Source organism: Micromys minutus, assembly GCF_963924665.1.
Source record: "Micromys minutus genome assembly, chromosome: 7".
Taxonomy (NCBI): Eukaryota; Metazoa; Chordata; class Mammalia; order Rodentia; family Muridae; genus Micromys; species Micromys minutus.
In genome coordinates, this window is record NC_137976.1 from 69,773,917 (window position 1) to 69,792,133 (window position 18,217).

The 18,217-nt window shown below is 47.8% G+C and overlaps 1 protein-coding gene across 3 annotated transcripts in view; it reads left to right on the forward strand.

Annotated features, from left to right (window-relative positions):
• ETV5 (ETS variant transcription factor 5) overlaps positions 1 to 17,371 on the forward strand; it is a 53,971-nt gene extending 36,600 nt beyond the window's left edge. For all 3 annotated transcript variants that reach the window (XM_080918859.1, XM_080918860.1, XM_080918861.1), the window contains 5 exons: positions 1,154 to 1,213; positions 7,669 to 7,737; positions 7,897 to 8,066; positions 13,785 to 13,886; positions 14,988 to 17,371. In XM_080918859.1, the coding sequence (XP_080774985.1) occupies positions 1,154 to 1,213; positions 7,669 to 7,737; positions 7,897 to 8,066; positions 13,785 to 13,886; positions 14,988 to 15,209 (623 nt within the window). In that variant the 3' untranslated portion in view covers positions 15,210 to 17,371. The remainder of the gene's footprint in view (positions 1 to 1,153; positions 1,214 to 7,668; positions 7,738 to 7,896; positions 8,067 to 13,784; positions 13,887 to 14,987) is intronic.
• The last annotated feature ends 846 nt before the right edge of the window (positions 17,372 to 18,217 follow it).

Below are 18,217 nucleotides of genomic sequence, written 5' to 3' on the forward strand. Positions count from 1 at the left end.
GGAAATCTGGGAAGGTAAGCCAGTGGAGGCTGCTGATCGCTTATACAAACAAATTGTCGCTAGATTCTTTTTGAAGGCTTTGAAACATTTTTCTCAGAAGTCATGATGACAGTATTTTTTTCTTTAGGACTGGCATTGATGTTAATATGTATATTATATGATATATTATGTACTATTAGCTTAGAAACATGTATATGAATGCCTCAATCCCCTCTGGTACTGGATCTACAGATGGCTGTTAACTGCTGATGTGGGAGTTAGGAACTGAAGCTAGGTCCTCTGGAAGAGCAGTGTGTCCTCTTAGCCACTGAGCCCTCTCTCCTGTCCTCTGGCACTGACATGTTAATTTGGCCAACCATTTTTACTCTCCTCCATTCACTTAAAGAAAGGCAGTCAACAAAGGTTCACCTCAGAAGCATTCCCAGTGTGCACCCAGGCCATTTTCCTGCCCTGGGACCTGAAGAAGAGATTGCCTGAGTGTGGTTTAGTCTCCCCATAACAGATCCAACATGGCGAAAACATGCTTGCCAAACTATAGTACCCACCTGGCCCGTGCCATCCTGGCTGCAAAGCTTTAGTTCCACTAAATACCTTCACTCCTGGCAGAAGAATTGGATGTGGCCATCAATGACCGGGCAGTCTCCCTTCCCTCCCCATCCGAAAGCCCTTTTGAAAGTCAGTTTGTCACCGTTAGCTGCTATCTCTTTCTCCTGTGCCTCCTGTTTGCAGGTGGTGGGTAGTGTTTGTTTACCATCTCATTTATTAGCTGGGTCCATTTCCACAGAACAAGGCCCTAAACACTTGACCTTTGTCTTAGGTTGATCCTTAGTTGCTGTAATAAAACTCATCAAAAGCAACTTGGGGCAGGGGGCGGGACTGGGTATTCGACTTAGGGACCACGAACCATCATCCTTGAGGGATGCCAAGAAAAGAGCTGCTGCAGAGACCATGCAGACCCACAGGTGTGCCCCCAGCCATCTTCATAGAGACAGGTGCTTAGTCTTCCCAAGTAACGCTGACTTGTGTCAAGTTGACAAAGACCTAAGCAGCACATCCTTCGTTGCCTTGGAAGAGAGGTAGGGCCATGGCTGCCCAGCGTGGTCTCTGCTGTTCTGTAAGAACCGATGCCAAGAATGCTGTATTTCCCTTTCAGAAGTGCCTAACTGCCAGTCACCCTACATGAGAGGCGGGTATTTCTCCAGCAACCATGAAGGTAAGGAGCTTGTTTGCCCTTTTTAATTTAAGTGTATTATTTATTACATACAGTGTATACTGTGGCTGTCTTCAGACACAATGGCCTCAGATCTCATTACAGATGGTTGTGAGCCACCATGTCATTGCTGGGAATTGAACTCAGGACCTCTGGAAGAGCAGTCAGTGCTCTTAACCATTGAGCCATCTCTCCAGCCCTGTTTGCCCTTTAAGAATGACTATCTGGGGACTGAGGTGGATGTACAGCCTCCTCCCTCCTTCCTCTTCCTCCATCTTTTTTTTTTTTTTTTTTTTGGTAATACATCGGTTTAATTTAGGACTACAGTTTCTAAGCTGAGCTATAAGGTCAATGGTTAGACTTTCTGTAGCGCATGAGGGTGAGAGCTAAGTGAGTTACTTTGTACTTTGAGTCAAGACTTAAGCGCCGAGAAATCCACTCATCATTTTCAGTGGCAGTGACCCTGGCTTTGCAGAGTTCATAGGACAACGTGGAAAAAAGTGGAACTTGGCTGCTATTCTTCAGCTACGTCAGCGTAAATTGGGCCCTAGGGCTTATGTTCTGGAAGGTTTATGTGGGTCCAGGGACATCTTAGGAAAAGAATGGTCCAAATTTTAGATTTTCACTTAGTCTGGGGTGTGTAGCACTTGATTGTAATGATCATGCAGTGGGCGGTTGTCAGTTTAAAGTGAGAGGGAAGTCTCTCAGGAGTTCTTCAAAGGCCTTGAGAGGAAAGTTGGTGAAACTATGCAGAGGTGAACTGCTCATAGAACACTTCCGGGTGTGACTGTATCCTGTAGTTCAGAAACTAACAACTATAAGGAAGAGTACAAAGTCATCTGCCCACAAGCATTAATTAACGTCTTGATGTAGACAAAAAGCAGTGGTTCTCACTTGGGGGTCTTCACCCCCATAGGTGCCCCATAGCCAATGATCCTGCTTAGCTGATGTTTCTGTCATAACAATAACAAGGTTGCAGTTAGGAAGCAGCAGTGAAATAATTTTATGGTTAGGTTCGCCACAACATGAAGGTCACAGCATTAAGAAGGTTGAGAACCAACAAAAAGCTTTAGGGATAGATGAGAAGGCTCAGTATTAGAAAGTGTTATAATGCTTTACATTATAAAGTATACATAAGTAGTGTATGGTGGGCCTCAGGCTTCAGATTTCTGCACCATGGGAAAGGTTAGGCACGGCAGTGCCTGCCTAAGATCCTGGAACTTGCTAGCTGGCTATCCAGTTAGTGATCACTGACTTCAGTTTGAGACCTTGTCTCAGAAGCTAAGGTGAAGGTAGTACACAGTGCCTGCCATTGGCCTCTGGCCTCACATGCGTACATTTGGTCACATACCGTGCACATAGTGTGCACTTTTACACACAAAAGATGAGTGTTGTATGCTGTCTGTGCATACAACATAATCAAATATCTGCTATACTCAAAATTAGAAGCAGGAGCCCTTTCCTAACAATGACCTAACTAAACTAAGAGTAATTTAAAACAATCGCAGTGCCAGGCTGGGGGTGGAGCTTGCCTGGTACAGTGCCTGCCTGTCTGCCTGCCACTCAGGAAGCCCGGGGATGCCACATTGGGCACGGAGGCCAGGTGCCTAAATATGATCTTAGCACTCAGGAGGTGGAGGCAGGATGATCAGAAGTGCAAGGCCATCCTTTGCTATGTAGACTTTAAATTTAGCCTGGGATATATCACTCCCTATCAGAAACAGAGTGTTAGCAAGATGCCTTAGAAGCTAAAGGTGCTGCCAAGCCTGCCCTCGTGCGTATGATCACTGGGGTTCGCATGGTGTGTAGGGAGGATAATTGAGCTGTCAGAGCTGCAGAGAGCAAATGTAGAACACATAGCCCCCCCACCTGAATGGGGGATGTTGGCAAAGTAGTTTGGTGGGCAGGAGCCCCACGGGGTCTCGGAGGATGTTTGTGAGCTGAAAAGCCTGGAGAGGTAGACGCTCTCTGCCAGGCAGTGTGGTAGGGTCAGGGCCTTTTTTTTTCAACTCTGAGACTTGGGAGGTGCTTTTCCTTAGCGTGGGTCCCCAGAGTTTTACTTTCTATCAAACTCGTCTACCCATACCAACGTTTTTCCATCACTTACCAATCCAGTGGTGCAGACTCAAGAGCTACTGAATCAAAAGCCCAGAAGTCTCAGTTTTCAGCTTTGAAAATCACCCTCAGTCTCAGCTGTACCTTAGACTCTGAAGGAACTTTTTAAAGTTGTGATGTTGAGGTGTCACCCCAAGACACCCTAAGTACTCTTCCTAATGATGAGACCTTTTAATACAGTTCCTCATGTTATGGTGACTCCCCCTCCCCCAGCCATACAATGAGTTTTGTTACTGTTAGGATTTGTGATTTATGTGTCTTTTTTTAAAGGTTTATTTATTATGTATAAGTACACTATAGCTGTCTCCAGACACACCAGAAGAGGGCATCAGATCTCATTACAGATGGTTGTGAGCCACCATGTGGTCACTGGGGATTAAACTCTGGACCTCTGGAAGAGCAGACAGTGTTCTTAACCACTGAGCCACCTCTCCAGCCCCCACAGTTAGGATTTGTAATGTAAATACCTGCTTCCTGACAATCTCTGGAGAACCCCGTAAAAGGGTCTTTTGGCCCCCTGAGGTGGGGACCCCTCGGGGTGTGAGCCACTTCCAGAGTGAGATCTTATTTCTCAGAAGCTGAGAGCACTTGACTGCAGTTTGTTAGATACTCATGAACGTTCCTTACAAGTGTCTAGTTGTCCAGAGTGCTTTCTTGGGTAGGCAGCTTCCCCCAGCTGCATAAGAGCAGTGCTGCTTAGCCTGCGGTGCACCCTGTGATATTCTCAGCGTGTCCAGACGTGAGCAGGCGGGCTGTCTGCTGGAGTGCTGGAGAGACAGCTGTGCAGAGCGCCTTCCAGATCCCTCGCTGTACCGGCGGCCGGGATGTCTTTCTGCAGCAGTCACACGAGGAAGGAGCGGAGCAGAGAGGGAGGCAAACGTTGTGTCTAATTACAACATTTAGCAAAGAGCATGCTCTTCAGGGAAATATTTTTAGTAAGATTTTGGGTTGCTTACTACACAGACCATCTTGTGAAGCCACCTCCGCCCTCCGACCTTTGCCCAGCTGACCGCACACACTGCAGAATGAATTTCAGAGCAAGCCAGCATTTTAAACCGTTCAAAATGATCTTGCCCTGGTTTTTCTCCTTCCTATACTGACTGGAACCACAAATGCCTAGGAAACGGTTATCAAAGCAAGTGTTTCTGATTGGCATCTCTGATCACCGAGATAGCCTTCCCGCCTCAGGCCCTCACCTAGAATCCTTGTGTGGTAGTTTGAGTCTTTTCGTTTCACTCTGCCCTTCAGATAGGCTCTTCCTTCCTACACCTTCATCCGAGCAATCAGATGGTATGTAGCCACAACAGAATTAACTGTCGGTGCAAACTCGACTGATTACCAGAAACATCTTCCAGGTGTTTCAGAGGACGGCATGTGACAATATCTACAAAATGTCCCCAAACGGGACATTTAAATGTTCCTTATAATCCTTTGAAAATCAAAACAAGAATTTAATCTAGTCTGGTGTGGTTGTGGATGAATTAATTATCTTTACCTTGGGGCGCGCAGGGGTGGGGGGGTGAAAGTTAGCACAGTTAACAGATGTGTAACCTTTAAAGCGGTTCACTTACAATGACTTTATTACAAGACCATTTAAAACAGAACTGGAATATCAAACCCATATGGAAGGTGGGGAGTAGCTCAGCCCCTGGCAGCCAAGGCTACAAAGCGTGACGCAGAAGGAACTGTTGTCTTGGTGATAATGTGAAGTGCACCAGGTTGTCATAAAAGTCAGTTTGCCAGGTGTTGCGCACACACCTATATGGTCCTAGCACTTGGGAGGCGGAGGCAGGAAGAGGTGGAGTTTGAGGTCCTCAGGGGTAATGCTACCTACCCTGTGGTTCAGGGTAGCCTGTCAACATTCTTTGCCTCAATTGTCAGGTATTGTAGTCTCTCAGATACTAATTGAGCACTTATTATATGTGAGATGTTGTTAAGAGAACCTGTGATCCTTAGGGTGTTACCCTTATCCTTGAGAAGTCAGCTGTGGCAGACAACATTAAGATTACAGTTCTCAGACTCATTCAGGGTTGTTTGTTTGTCTGTCTTGTTTTTGAGGCAGGGTAGACGAGGCGGCCTGGAGCTCAAGTCTACCTGCCTCTGCCTGCAGAGTCCTGGGACTAAAGGTGTGAGCCACCAGACCGAGCACAGGATCATTTAGCTTCTTGAACACTGCTTGCTCCCAGTCTACAACTGTTTAAGTCTTATTTCTTACACACTTGCACCAGAAGCTATTCTTACACTCCCTTGTAAAGAAGGAACAGTGGATCAATAGGACAGACTGCACTGTTTGTTTTAACAGAACAAATGTATTAAAACAGATTTCATTCATCAGATCCTCACAGCAGGACCAATGAGGACTCTGGAACACTGGAATTAATTTGTTCAAGATTACACAACTAATTGGGGTCACCCTGTCTGGCTCTTTAATTCCAATGCTAAGCTGCCGTTTGCTTTTTTATAATCCATTTCCTTTAAATCGAGATGTTCACTCCCAAGAACAAGATTCTATCTACGCACATTGGCACACTGTACAGCCTAAATATTTACTGGGCTCAATAAGGAGGAAGTGTCGATGAAGTACGTCTTTCTTAAACTGTGTGTATGTCTGTGTCTGGTGCTTTGCCTGCATTTGTGTCTGTTTACCCACAGTGCAAGCAGAAGCCAGACGAGGACAGTGAACTGTCCCGGAATTAGAGTCACGGTTGCTGAGCCACTGTGTGGGTGCTGGGAATCACACCTGGGTCCTCTGGAACAGTAGCCAGTGCTCTTCACAATCGAGCCATTTCTCCAGCCCATATATGGTGTAGTTAATTGAAACAGAAAAACTGTGCCTGGGACTAGAGACAGAAAGGTGAATGACATGAACACGAAGAGATTCTGGCTCCTCCTTTGCACTGAGTCTTCTGGGCCCCCGCACACGCAGATGGCACCAGACCTACAAAGGAGTTCCCTCGCCTGAACTGACTGCAAAGAAGTCTGGGATAGCAAGAGAGGGATTGCATCTGGGCCCGCTGACTCACGAGGCTTTCCTGTCCCCTCTGCATGTCCAGCACACACAGACACCCCACGGATGAAGGGCAGTATACCAGGTTCCTACAGCAGGGAATCCCCATCAGGGAGCTGTTGGCTGCCTTGGGCTTGAACCACTAATCTGTTGAGTGGGGGCTGGCCACCTGATGGCGCACAGGCATACCTTCAACAGTTGGCGTATGGGAATGTGTGGCCATCCTTTCTTTCTCCTTTGTCTTCTGCTTTAGCCACTTAGATTTTGGTACGTATCTTGGACTGTTTGGTTCCCACTTCTATTTTTCCCCCTTCTCTCTCTCTGCCACTTTGGCTTTATTTTTAAAAGATCCGTTAATTTATATCACTACACCGTACCTGTCAGGACACACCAGAAGAGGTCATCAGATCCCATTACAGATGGTTGTGAGCCACCATGTGGTTGCTGAGATTTGAACTCAGAACCTGGAAGAGCAGTCAGTGCTCTTAACTGCTGAGCCATCTCTCCAGCCCAATTTAGTTTCTCTGAAGCCCTGGCTGTCCTGGGATTTGCTTTGTAGGTCAGGCTGGCCTTGAACTCAGAGATCCATCTGCCTCTGCCTCCCGAGTCCTAGGATTAAAGGCATGCACACTGCCATCCAGCCTCGATTTCCACTTTTGACCGCTTCACTCTCCCATAAGTAAGGCTTTGTTTGGTTCCGCTGTGTCTGGGGACAGTGCTTGCTGCGTGCTGCTCTTGATCTGTGGGCCTGTCTCCTTCTGCCCTTCCGTCTCAGCCCCCCGGAGTGTGGAGGGCTTGGACAAATCTGTGGGGAAGGCTGTGTTAATATTAACCGAGAGAAATGCCAATACCGTACACGGACGGAACACAGCTAGCAAGCTCGGCTGCCAGAACAGACGCTGTCCTGGCAAGCTGCGTGAGATGAGAGGGAGCCCTCTGTGACTCAGTGGTTCCTTCTGCCTGGGGCCCTTTTAGCAGGAACTGAGTCCAGCCTCACGGAGGCCGAGGTAGTGACGTCAGAGTCTTTTGGAAGGCTCAGGAAGTTCGCCTGGCTTAGGTACAACAGTGCGACTGTGGAACCAGAAATGAAACAATCTGGGCTGGTGAGAGGGTCCCACGGGGAGAAAGCACTTGTGGCGAAGACCTTACATCCTAGGTGGAAGGGAAAAGAGAACTGACCCCAGAGAGCCATCCTCTGACCTCCACGTGTGCCCTTGAACATCCTGTGTACACAGGATACTAGTAAAAGTATTTGTTTATTTAAGTTTGAGTGCCCGTTTTTTATGCAGTGCAGCATCTGTTAAGCCGTATGGTCTTTCTCTTTAAACTGTTTCAGGATTCGCATATGAGAAGGACCCCAGGCTATATTTTGATGACACGTGCGTGGTGCCAGAGAGACTGGAAGGTAAGCTGCCCAATGCTAAGTGAGGGGGTTGGCGATTGCAGAGCACCTCGGTCAGTTCCACCATGTTTGGTGACCCAGTCACCAGTGGCCTCTGCTTCTTGTGCAGATCCCTGAGAAACTTCAGCCTAAATGATGCATGCGTACCCCTGTCCCACACAGGCAAAGTCAAGCAGGAGCCCACCATGTATCGAGAGGGGCTCCCTTACCAGAGGCGGGGCTCTCTGCAGCTGTGGCAGTTCCTCGTCACCCTTCTGGATGACCCAGCCAACGCCCACTTCATCGCCTGGACTGGCCGGGGCATGGAGTTCAAGCTCATCGAACCGGAAGAGGTGAGTCCGGGCATCTCCACTTTTTTCCAGTTGATAATGTAGCAGGGCTTACAGTTTGAGAGGGGAAAAGAGTCTGTCACGGCGGGAAGGCAGGGCAGAAAGCTGTGGGCACAAGAGATGGGGACTGGGCTCATGGCTCACGCTGTGCTGCAAAGAGAGCAAGCTCTAGGAAGCTCGCTCCTTCTGTCAGCAGGACAATCTTCCGCATGCCGCTCAATAAACAGGCAGAGCTCTCCGCTGTAGAAAACATGACAAGTCAGGCAGAGCTCTCCATTGGAGAAAACATGACAAGTATTTTAACAATCCTGGAGCAGGGAGATGAAGGTTGAAGCCATGAATTGTTCCAAGTTTTAAAAGTGCAGTTTTTATAACACAGGTTTGCCTGACTCTCAGCCCTGATCTGTTACAGCCTGTGGCTGAAGCTGTCCAAATGTACTGTGTGGCAGTCCAGTGATGCACTTACGTTACTGTATATTTCTCTTCTTTTTCGTAACATTCATTTATTTAATGTGTGTCTGCGTGCATGAGCCTGAGATTCATGCTGTGCCTATGGAAGTCAGAGGACCACTTGTGGAGATCCTCCCCTGTATGTTGGTCTCAAACTCAACTTGACAGGATTGGTTGTGTCAGCTAGTGAGTGTATTTACCCACTGAACCGTCACACTGACCTTACTACGTACTACCAGAGATAATTCTTAGGAACCTAAGATTATTTATTGTGTCTGTGCGTAGGTGTGTCATGTGTATACAGTCTCCATGGAAACCAAGAAAAAAGGCATTGGCTCCCCTGAAACTGGAGTTGCAGGTGGTGGTTGTACTAAGTGGATGCTGGGAATCTAACACGGCTCTTCTGCAAGAGCAGAGAGCTCTTAACTGCTGAGCCGTCTTTCTAGCCATCTCTCCAGAATATAGGTGCTTTCTCAAAAGGACCCTGGCTGTTGTAGTGAGGGCTACTATTGCTCTGATATTGCTATGATAAAACACTGTGGTAGGTATTGGGTTGTTTGTTTTTATTTTGGGTTACATTTTATATCATTGTTCATCTTCCAAGGAAGTCAGGGCAGGAACCTGGAAGCAGGAGCTGACACAGAAGCGTTGCTTACTGGCTAGCCCCCCCCCCCCACTTCCTCAACCTGCTTTCTTATAAAAACCAGGGGAACCCCCACCCACAATTAAATGGGCCCTCCTACACCAATTAAGAGAATGGTGCACAGCAGTGGTCCTCCTAACACAATACCTCCTCTTGTGGTCACCCGCCCTAAAATTACCTTTGTTGCTACTCCGCAACTCTAATGTTGCTACTCTTATGAATGGGAATGCCGGTATTGAATATGCAGGTGGTCTTAGGCGACTCCTGTGAAAGGGTCACACACAAGATTGAGACCCACTGCTCTAGATGCTTGACTACAGCCCGATTTTAATGGAGGCATTTTCTCCATTTCTCCTCCATGACTAACTTGTAAAGTTGATGTAAGACTGGACCGCACACCGGGAGTTAAAGGAAGGGTCCAAACGTTCATCATTTAATAGAAAAAGAAACTTTGTTGCCATCATTTTTGCCCAGAGCTAGCAACAGAGAGACCTAAGACAGAGCCACCTCCTTGTCCTCCATCAGTGAAGAAGATACCACCATGTCCTCTTCCCAAAAACATACAGTGTAACCCATCTCACAGGGAGTGATTTGCATTCCCCTATGGAAAAGATAACACACACCCATACTCTCCCTGGCCGACATACCTTTCTTTTAACAGTGTGTGGTCAGACAACCGCCATCCTGGAGTTGGGTACAATAAAAATGGGAACCGCACTCTTGGGAGGAAGCGGTCTATTAAGGACTGCAGAGTTAGCAGCAGCGGGAGGTGACACCCTCCCCCAGTCTGTTTGGAAGGACATGGTCTGAAAGTTGACAGGAGAAAGAGGAGAAAAACCATAGACAGGAAACTTGGGGGGAGGGGAGGGCAACCCTGCAGTGGTTCAAAATGGCAGGCTTCATGTAAAGTGGTATGAAACAGTTATGAGTGGGGGCGGGGGGTGGGTTCAGTAAAATGCCAGCCACATCAAGAATGAAGGCCCCAGCGTGTATCTCCAGCACCCATGTCTGTAATGCCATGAGTCAGGGAGTCCAGGCAGGGGAGGGCCCTGGAGCTCATTGGCTGTCCAGCTTAATCAAGTGGATGAGTTCCAGGTTTAGAGACAGGGCTGATCTCAGTGAATAAAGTAGAGAGCAGCGGTGGAAGATACCCAGCTTGGCTCTCTGGCCTCCGAATGAACACAACTCCACATGGACACTGTACATGCAAATATGGCATTCCCTGTCTCCTGTATTTACAGAGATGCTGTCAACACGGAATGCTGCAGACAGTCTCTGACTGGGCTCGGCTGTGTAGAGACAGAGCTGGGCCGAGCTAGAGGACTGCTGCCCCCTCATGGGCTCACTCCTCCCTCTCGGCCTCCCTCATAGCGTGGCCAGGTTTCTGTGAGGCCTTCGAGGCTTTTTGAGAGGAAAGTAAGCCTGTCTTGTGGGCAGCCCTTATTGATTCATCTCGTTCCACAAACAGGCGCTTTTATGACTTTATTGCCACCGCCTCGGGCCTGAGCGCAGGCTGTCCAGCTGCAGGTAAACCTGGTTATGGGCCTCTGTGAGGCTGTTATTAAATCTTCCACTCTCCCGCCCCCTAAGGAGAAGGATGAGCGTATGGCAGAGGGCTCCTGCTTTCTTACCTAATGTAGGCGTTAATGTTAACCCAGAGTGCTCTCGAGTACCAGTGGCTCCAAGTCACACGTGTGAAGCCTACAGTGGCCCCGAGCCTCTCTGTTGATGGAGTGGCCTTGTTGTTATCTTCCTGGACATCATCATCAACATCACCATTGTATCTTTATTGTGGGAGTGGCTCAAAAGTCTGCATGTGCTACAGCCCACAAGAGTTAATTCTCTCTCATGGTCCAGGAAATGTTTTCTGAGCCATCCTACGACCCCCACCCCATCAGTGTTTCTTTAGGAGTTGTTTTTTTTTTTTTCTCTCTCTCTCTCTTCGTACCCTGAGATTCGTTCTTGAGCTCTTTCATACAGGGCCCTCTGCAATCTTTGGGGCATTTAGCCTTGGCCTGTATGACCTGTGTATTTTCACTGTGAGGAAGGGTCCTTGATATTATGAGGAAGATACCACCAACTCCTGGGAAAAGCTGTGAGAGGTTGTCATGGGGGAGCTTAAAGGGTGAAGCAGAGGAGGAAGCTGTTGGGGATGTAATTGTAGGCAGCTGTGTGGCTGAGTAGTGCACTCTGGGTAATTATCTACAATATCCATTACACTGTGCATGGAAATTGTGGTTTTAGAACTGGGTTTTGGCAGGCCCCCTAATCAAATGTCTTTTGATAGTCATCCAGCTTAGCACCCTCTCAATTATGACTGACTCGGCTTTAATCTGGAGCCATTTTAACTGTGAATCTGCATCAATATGAATATTGGGGGCGGGGGGGGGGGCTGTGTGTTGAACGTGTAGCAAGTCAGCGATGCCGTGGGAGGTTTTAGAGGCTGGGTTTCTAGAAAGCCTCTCCTTGCTCTACGTCTGCTAGCTTGCTCTTTGAAGGGGAATAGGTGAGTCCCCTGTGCCGTATCCCCTCCCCCTCCTCTGGCCTCAGCTCCCAAAAGGTACTTTCTCTAACTTAGGAAGCAGAAAGGAATGAGCCGGCAATACGCTCTCGCCTGCTCCTCCTAACACCAGACAGGGACTGCCTGCGTCTCGGGCTCATCACACATTGCTATAGAGGGAGCACTGTGGCGAGGCCACTGAATCATGGGGCACTGGCCTGGTGGATGAGTCGGTAACCATAGCTACAAGAGCAGCTTTGAGATCTGCACATACACAAAACCTCCCCAGTAAGCTGTTGCATGCGCTGACAGCAGAGAGAGGTCACTGTTCGAGCTGAAGACTAGGCAAAATTGTTTTCTACCAGAGTGGGGGTAGAGACTGCCACCTGCCTTGATGTTCCCTGTCGCTTGGGCAGACAGGGTAACGGTCTCAGAGTGTGTTTGCTGTCCACCCTGGTTGCACTGTGACTGGCTTGGCAGGTTTCTCTTTTTAGCAATATATTTCCATTGATTTAGAATATTCACCTTTGAGAGGCAAGTTGACACACACCTTTAGTCCCAGCACCCCGGAGGCTAAGATGGGGCTACTTGAAACCAGCCCAGGCTACATACCAAGTTCCATTCCAGACCATCTACAGCTACACAGTATGACCCAAATAAAAATGACCTCAAACCTGGATTTAGTTTTTGCGAAGTTTGGCCTTTTGGGCCTTTCTTTAAGATAGACTTGAATTGAGGAAAAATGGAACTTGGGAGAGCCGGGATTTATGGTTACCTGAGAGACACAAGGCAACAAGTAGAAATTAAAGTTGTATATGGGCAAAGTAGAAACCTGGCTGGTGGGTTGCCCTGATATCATGAGGCCTCTGGTTGTCTCCGGTATTTGCTAGAGGTCTTTCGAGGGTCCTGAAATCAGGAGGAGTTTCTGTCAGTGCGTCCTAATTGTTGATGTGGACTGCTGTTGTCTTTCCACATACCTCCACATTTAACCTTTGGCTGTTTTCGAAAGTGTGCATGTCTCGAAAGGGCAAGTTGGGGTTGGTGGTGATGTCTAGGTTCAAACACCTGGGAAGCAGAGGTAGGAAGGGTGCAGGTGGGGAGCAATCCTGGGCTCTAGAGAGAGATCCTGTCTCTAAATAACACAAGGTTTAGGAAAAACATCAAAGAGGTGTGGTGAGGTTGGAAGTGTGGTAGAGGTTTGTTTTAGTTTTTGTTGTTGTTGTGTTTTGTTTTGGGGGTTGTTTGTTTTGGTTTTTCTTTTGGTTTGGTTTGGTTTGGGTTTGGAGACAGGGTTTCTCTGTGTAGCTGTGTCTGTCCTGGAGCTCTCTGAGGCCCAGGCTAACCTTAGATGAGATCCACCTCCCTTTGCCTCCTGAGTGCTAGGGTCAAAAAGGTGTGCATGACTATTCCCAGCCACATTTTCTAAAGCTGACTAAGATGAAGACCTTGGACAGCTCACATTCCCACAGTGGATTCACCCTGACAGTCGCTCCGAAGAGCACAAATGTTTATGTGCTGGGAACAGAACTTGATTGACTGCTTTGATAATCTAGTAGACTCTAGTAGGAAGTTTTCCTGCTATAATGCCTTTTTGTCCAAAGCTCCAATTACATCTCCTCATCCCTGCACCTCAAGTGGACCAGGTTGCTCTAATGCACTTTAGAACTGTGCGGGAGACCCTGTTAATGTTTCATTGAATGGATAATGCTGCTGTGTGCTTTGCTGTCCATTCTGTGGGTCTGCTGGGAGTGGAGAGCTGGATAGAATGCACCATGATGATCTGAATCCCCCCCCCAGTCCACGAGCTACAATAAGTAAACATCCCCCAGCCCCTCTCCAATCTTATTAGAATTGAACTTCTGCTCTGTAGGCCCATTAGCAGCTCACAAGCATGTTCCTAATGTTTCAGGAATGACCGTCCTAATTATTCCTTATTGACTGCTACAGAAACCATAGCACTTAATGGCAATATGCTAATGGTCCGTGAGTATTGGTCAATAATTCATAAATGGAGACGTAGTAGAGATAGCCTGTGTCCTCTGGGATGCCAACCATGTCCTCTACAGTCTGACAGTGTCACAAAATATCCCTGGAACGTGTTTGGATCTTGGCTCTCTTGTCCCTCCAGGTTGCTCGCCGTTGGGGTATTCAGAAGAATCGGCCAGCCATGAACTATGACAAACTGAGCCGTTCCCTCCGCTATTACTATGAAAAGGGCATCATGCAGAAGGTAAGCACCTCCAGATGTGTAGAGCGCTTGCCACTCTGCAGGAGGATGTTTCTAACCTCTGCTTTTACAGTAGCTAGAAGAAAACCTGAGCCTCAGAAGGTAGGAAAGAACCTGCAAAAAGAAACAAAGACTTGCAGGACAGAAGGTCACACCTATACTACCAGCACTTGGAAGGTAGAAACAGGATCACGAGGTCAAGGCCTGCTTCACCTATGTGTCGCATTTTAGGCCAGCCCCGGGACATAAGCTCCTGTCTTCTAAAACTTGAAATAAACAGGAGACACGTGGATATTTAAAGTCCCTCTAGGACTGAGGAGGGCCTGACTCAACATTTGAGAACACTGGCCTCTCTCCCAAGACCTGACCTCAGATCCCAGCACCCTTATCAGGCAGCTCAGAGCCTTCTGTAACCCAGTAAGAGGTTTTTAGAGTCCCTATTAGAGTAAGGAGTTAAGGGACATCAACCTTAAAAACCCCATTGATTTGTGAATGCACCTTACATTACCACAAATATGCTGTAAGTCCCTAGTCTCAGAGCCCATGAGCACACGCTGTGTTTCCTTCCCCAGAATGCTTGGGACAAAAAGCATTTAATATTTTGAAGATTATCAGTTTTTGGGGGGGGGTGTTTGCATAGACTTTAGTTAATTTTATGGTATTTTATCCGCCACCACCAGTCCTCCCCACCCTTCAAAAAAAAAAAAACCCTCTATCCATTAGCATTCATTCCCACTTCCTCCAACCACTTAATATCCTCAGATCGACTCTCAAACGCAGGAAGAAGTGTTCTGTCAGTTGTTTCTGTTGCACTGATTAAAAAGCACCATGACCAAAGGCAGTGGTCAGAAGGAAGGGCTCATTTATTGTGTGCGCACGCACACACACATGAAGAATAGGGGCTCCGAACCCTTCAAAATAGCATATCCATCCTGGGGAAACCGTAAGCTCTGGAGGTCACTGGAAATGTGGTCTGGCATCTGCATTGTGACTGAAGTGCCAGCACCAGCCCCATGGCAACCAAGCTGCCCGAACCTGGTTTTCTTCCCTGGAGCCCTGTGCCCTGTTCCAGCTGAGTCTTGTGTGGTATGTGTTCTCTCACAGGTGGCTGGGGAACGGTACGTCTACAAATTTGTGTGTGACCCGGATGCACTTTTCTCCATGGCCTTCCCGGACAATCAGCGCCCGTTCCTGAAGGCAGAGTCCGAATGCCCCCTCAGTGAGGAGGACACCCTGCCACTAACTCACTTCGAAGACAACCCTGCTTACCTCCTGGACGTGGATCGCTGCGGCAGCCTCCCCTATGCCGAAGGCTTCGCTTACTAAGTTTCCGGCTGGCAGAGCAGCCAAACCCTAGAGCTAGCAGTCCTCATTCAGGCAGACAGGGGCAGTGGCTTTGTTTGTGTTTTTGGCTGTTCCTAAAGCTTGCCCTTTGAGTATTATCTGGAGAACCCAAGCAGTCTCTGGATTTGACACCCTTAAAGACAATACCTTGGCTCGGGAGTGGGAACAAAGAGAGACAGAAAAGCCACCACATGGCTGGTGATTCTGATTCAATTCCCGGGAAGAGATGGAAGTGGGTCCTCCTTGCCATCACGGCCAGTATGTGCAGAGAGCAGTGTGCTCAGGTTAGCGCCCATGAGAGGGGACTGAGTTATGACAATCTACGTTGATCATGGACTACTAAATGCCTTCCCACAGGAGGCTTTGACTTGCACAATTCTTTGGAAGGAAACTGCACACCCATAGGAAAGTTGATGCGGCTGGGTCGGGGACCATTGAGCTTTGAAGTTTGCAAACCTCTTACAGCTCATTCTGAGATCGTTCCCCTTTAGTCCAGAACTGGGGAGGCCAGGAGAGCCGTTACTCACCCCATGGTTCTCAGACCTCTGCTGCTCTTGGGCCGTCCAGCCCAGAGGTCACCGTAAGTAAATCAAGTCCCCCTCCTCCCAGTCACACAGCTGAGCGCAGATGGCTTCTTTTAGAAAGATGATTAGTATGACAGTATTTTGTTTTGCTTTGGTTTGGGGAGGGGTGTGGACCATTTTTGCTTTGGGTGATTGTTTTAGGGGAAAAACAGTTTATATAAACTGATTTTTGTAGTTTTGGTATTTAAAGCAAAAAACAAAAAAACCAACCACCCCTTTTTGGTACCTGCACTGCGTCCCTCAGGCAGGGCGGTGCCCACTTCAGAAGAGCCTGAGAGGAGCCTGGCTGGGGCGTCCCCTTTGCCACTTAGAAGCCTGCTCGGTGCTTCTGCACCAGACAACCTGTTGACATTTACACTTTTGAAGTGTGCAGGCCAGCCTGGACACAGCTTCTCCATGCTCACTAACTCTCTTCTCTGGGAAGCAAATGTACATACTACATACTACATACATGTCATATCCGTTTAACAACTAGTCACCTGCTGGGAACCCAGGCATCTGCCTTGCTTTTCCTTTTTCACTTAGGGACTTTGAACCGTGCACAACGGTTCCCTGGGGTCTGAAACTTACCTGTCACCTACAGGTAACAGTGCTAGCTAGCATTCTGACTTCCTGATACTTTTTTCTTCTTAATTTTTTTTAATTCTGATTGCTGTATCATATTGGGAATGCTATAAACAACCAAACTAAAGCTGTATAAAAAATTGGGTTTGGAGTGGCGGAAAAGCCAGCGGGAAGTGACAGCGCTTCGCAGCCCAACCCCTTGTTTGCAGGAGTTTGCTGTCCTTGGCACATGCCACATGCCGTGTTCCTCACTTGCAGGACACAGAGCTGACTGAGCGAGCGTGGGACATCCTTTGCTGTCCCATGAGCGAGGCACTCCACGGCCTTCTCATAACTTGTGAAAAGGGGGTTCACGGGAATGAGGGGGTACATTTTAGAGCTATGAGAACCTAAGGTTTTCCCTCTCAAAAGCTAGTCAGCCCACAGAGGTGTCAAACCTGAAGCTTGGGCCTTAATTAGCATTGTACTCTAAGGAAAGGACTCTTTCATAAGCATATTTATAGCTTTCTAATCTACACACAGTCTATACATAGATGCGTATTTTACCCCAGCTGGCTAGAGATTTATTTGTTGTAAATGCTGTATAGATTTTTGGGGTTCTTCTGTTTTTTTCCTCTTATACCGGTTTGGGGTTTTAGTTTTCTTTAATGAATTTATGCTGTTTTGGGGGTTTGAGAAGAGTCTTCTGTAGCCTCCGCTGCCCCTCCCCTGTTGTGACGGCACATGCCGACCAGGGACACCGACCAGGGACACCGGACAGTAGCGCGATGTTGCATTCCCACCGGACTCATTGTACCTCCCGGAGAGCTGCCCCCGCCGAGGTGTGGGGCTTCTTTCATGCATTTGCTTCTTTTCCAGAGTGTGGACGTCTACAGTGCAGAAAGGCTGTAGCCTGCCAGTTGATTTGAACGACTTCCCCTGCACAGGGCTGTGTGCACCCTGCCAAGCTGCGCTATATTCTGTACTGTGTACAATAAAGACGATTGCTTTCCTTTACACACTCCTGAAACCTGCTTCTTTCTTGCCCTTCGTGTTTTAATTTTAAAGTAAGCAAGAGCCACTGGGCTTTTCACCAGCCCCTACCCCCATCTCCAGCTATTGAGCCTTATTAATGGATAGTGGAGTTAAGTTAGAGCTGACAATCTGATCCAAGGAGTTAAAGGCCTGAGATATTACCCAAATCCAGTGTGAGCCAATCCTGCCCCAGGGCCACTAGTCACTTTCCTCCTTAAAGCATGATTTCCTTTGAACCTTTCTTTAATCTGAAGAGATTAACTAGGCAAGACCCCCCCCTCCCCCCACCCCTTCCCCAGTTTCTTCTAACTCAGCCCCTTTGGTTGATCACTTGAAAACTGCTAAGCACAAAGTCCAAGTCTGGGTTCTTCTCCTGATAGGTTTTGCTTTGGACAAGTGAAAAGTTTTTTGATGGTCCCTCAAAAGAGCTTGTTTGTTTTTTTTCCCTGGTCTTGTAGCAGTAGATAATCTTCCATGTCCACCACTCTTAGGGAAAAATATATAACATGTAACATGCACACATAAACATGGAGGAAAGTCACTGGCAGAGTTGTAGTATCCTGTGTGCTGGGTTTCTGTTTCAACCATGTTAAACACTTTTTAACTTGGGGCCTTCAAGACTCCTATTGCAGAGGAGAAACAAAGTGAACCCTTTTAGAGCCTAGAACAGAAGGCTTTCTTTCTGTAAGGTATCTGCTATCTTCCTTCCACTGTTTGACAAGCCCTGAAGTGTAGAAACATCCAAGACTGAATTGGTACACAGCTGCTCGAATGGGGACATGTGGGGGGATAAATGAATGCCACGTAAACTCCATTAGCTTTGACAGA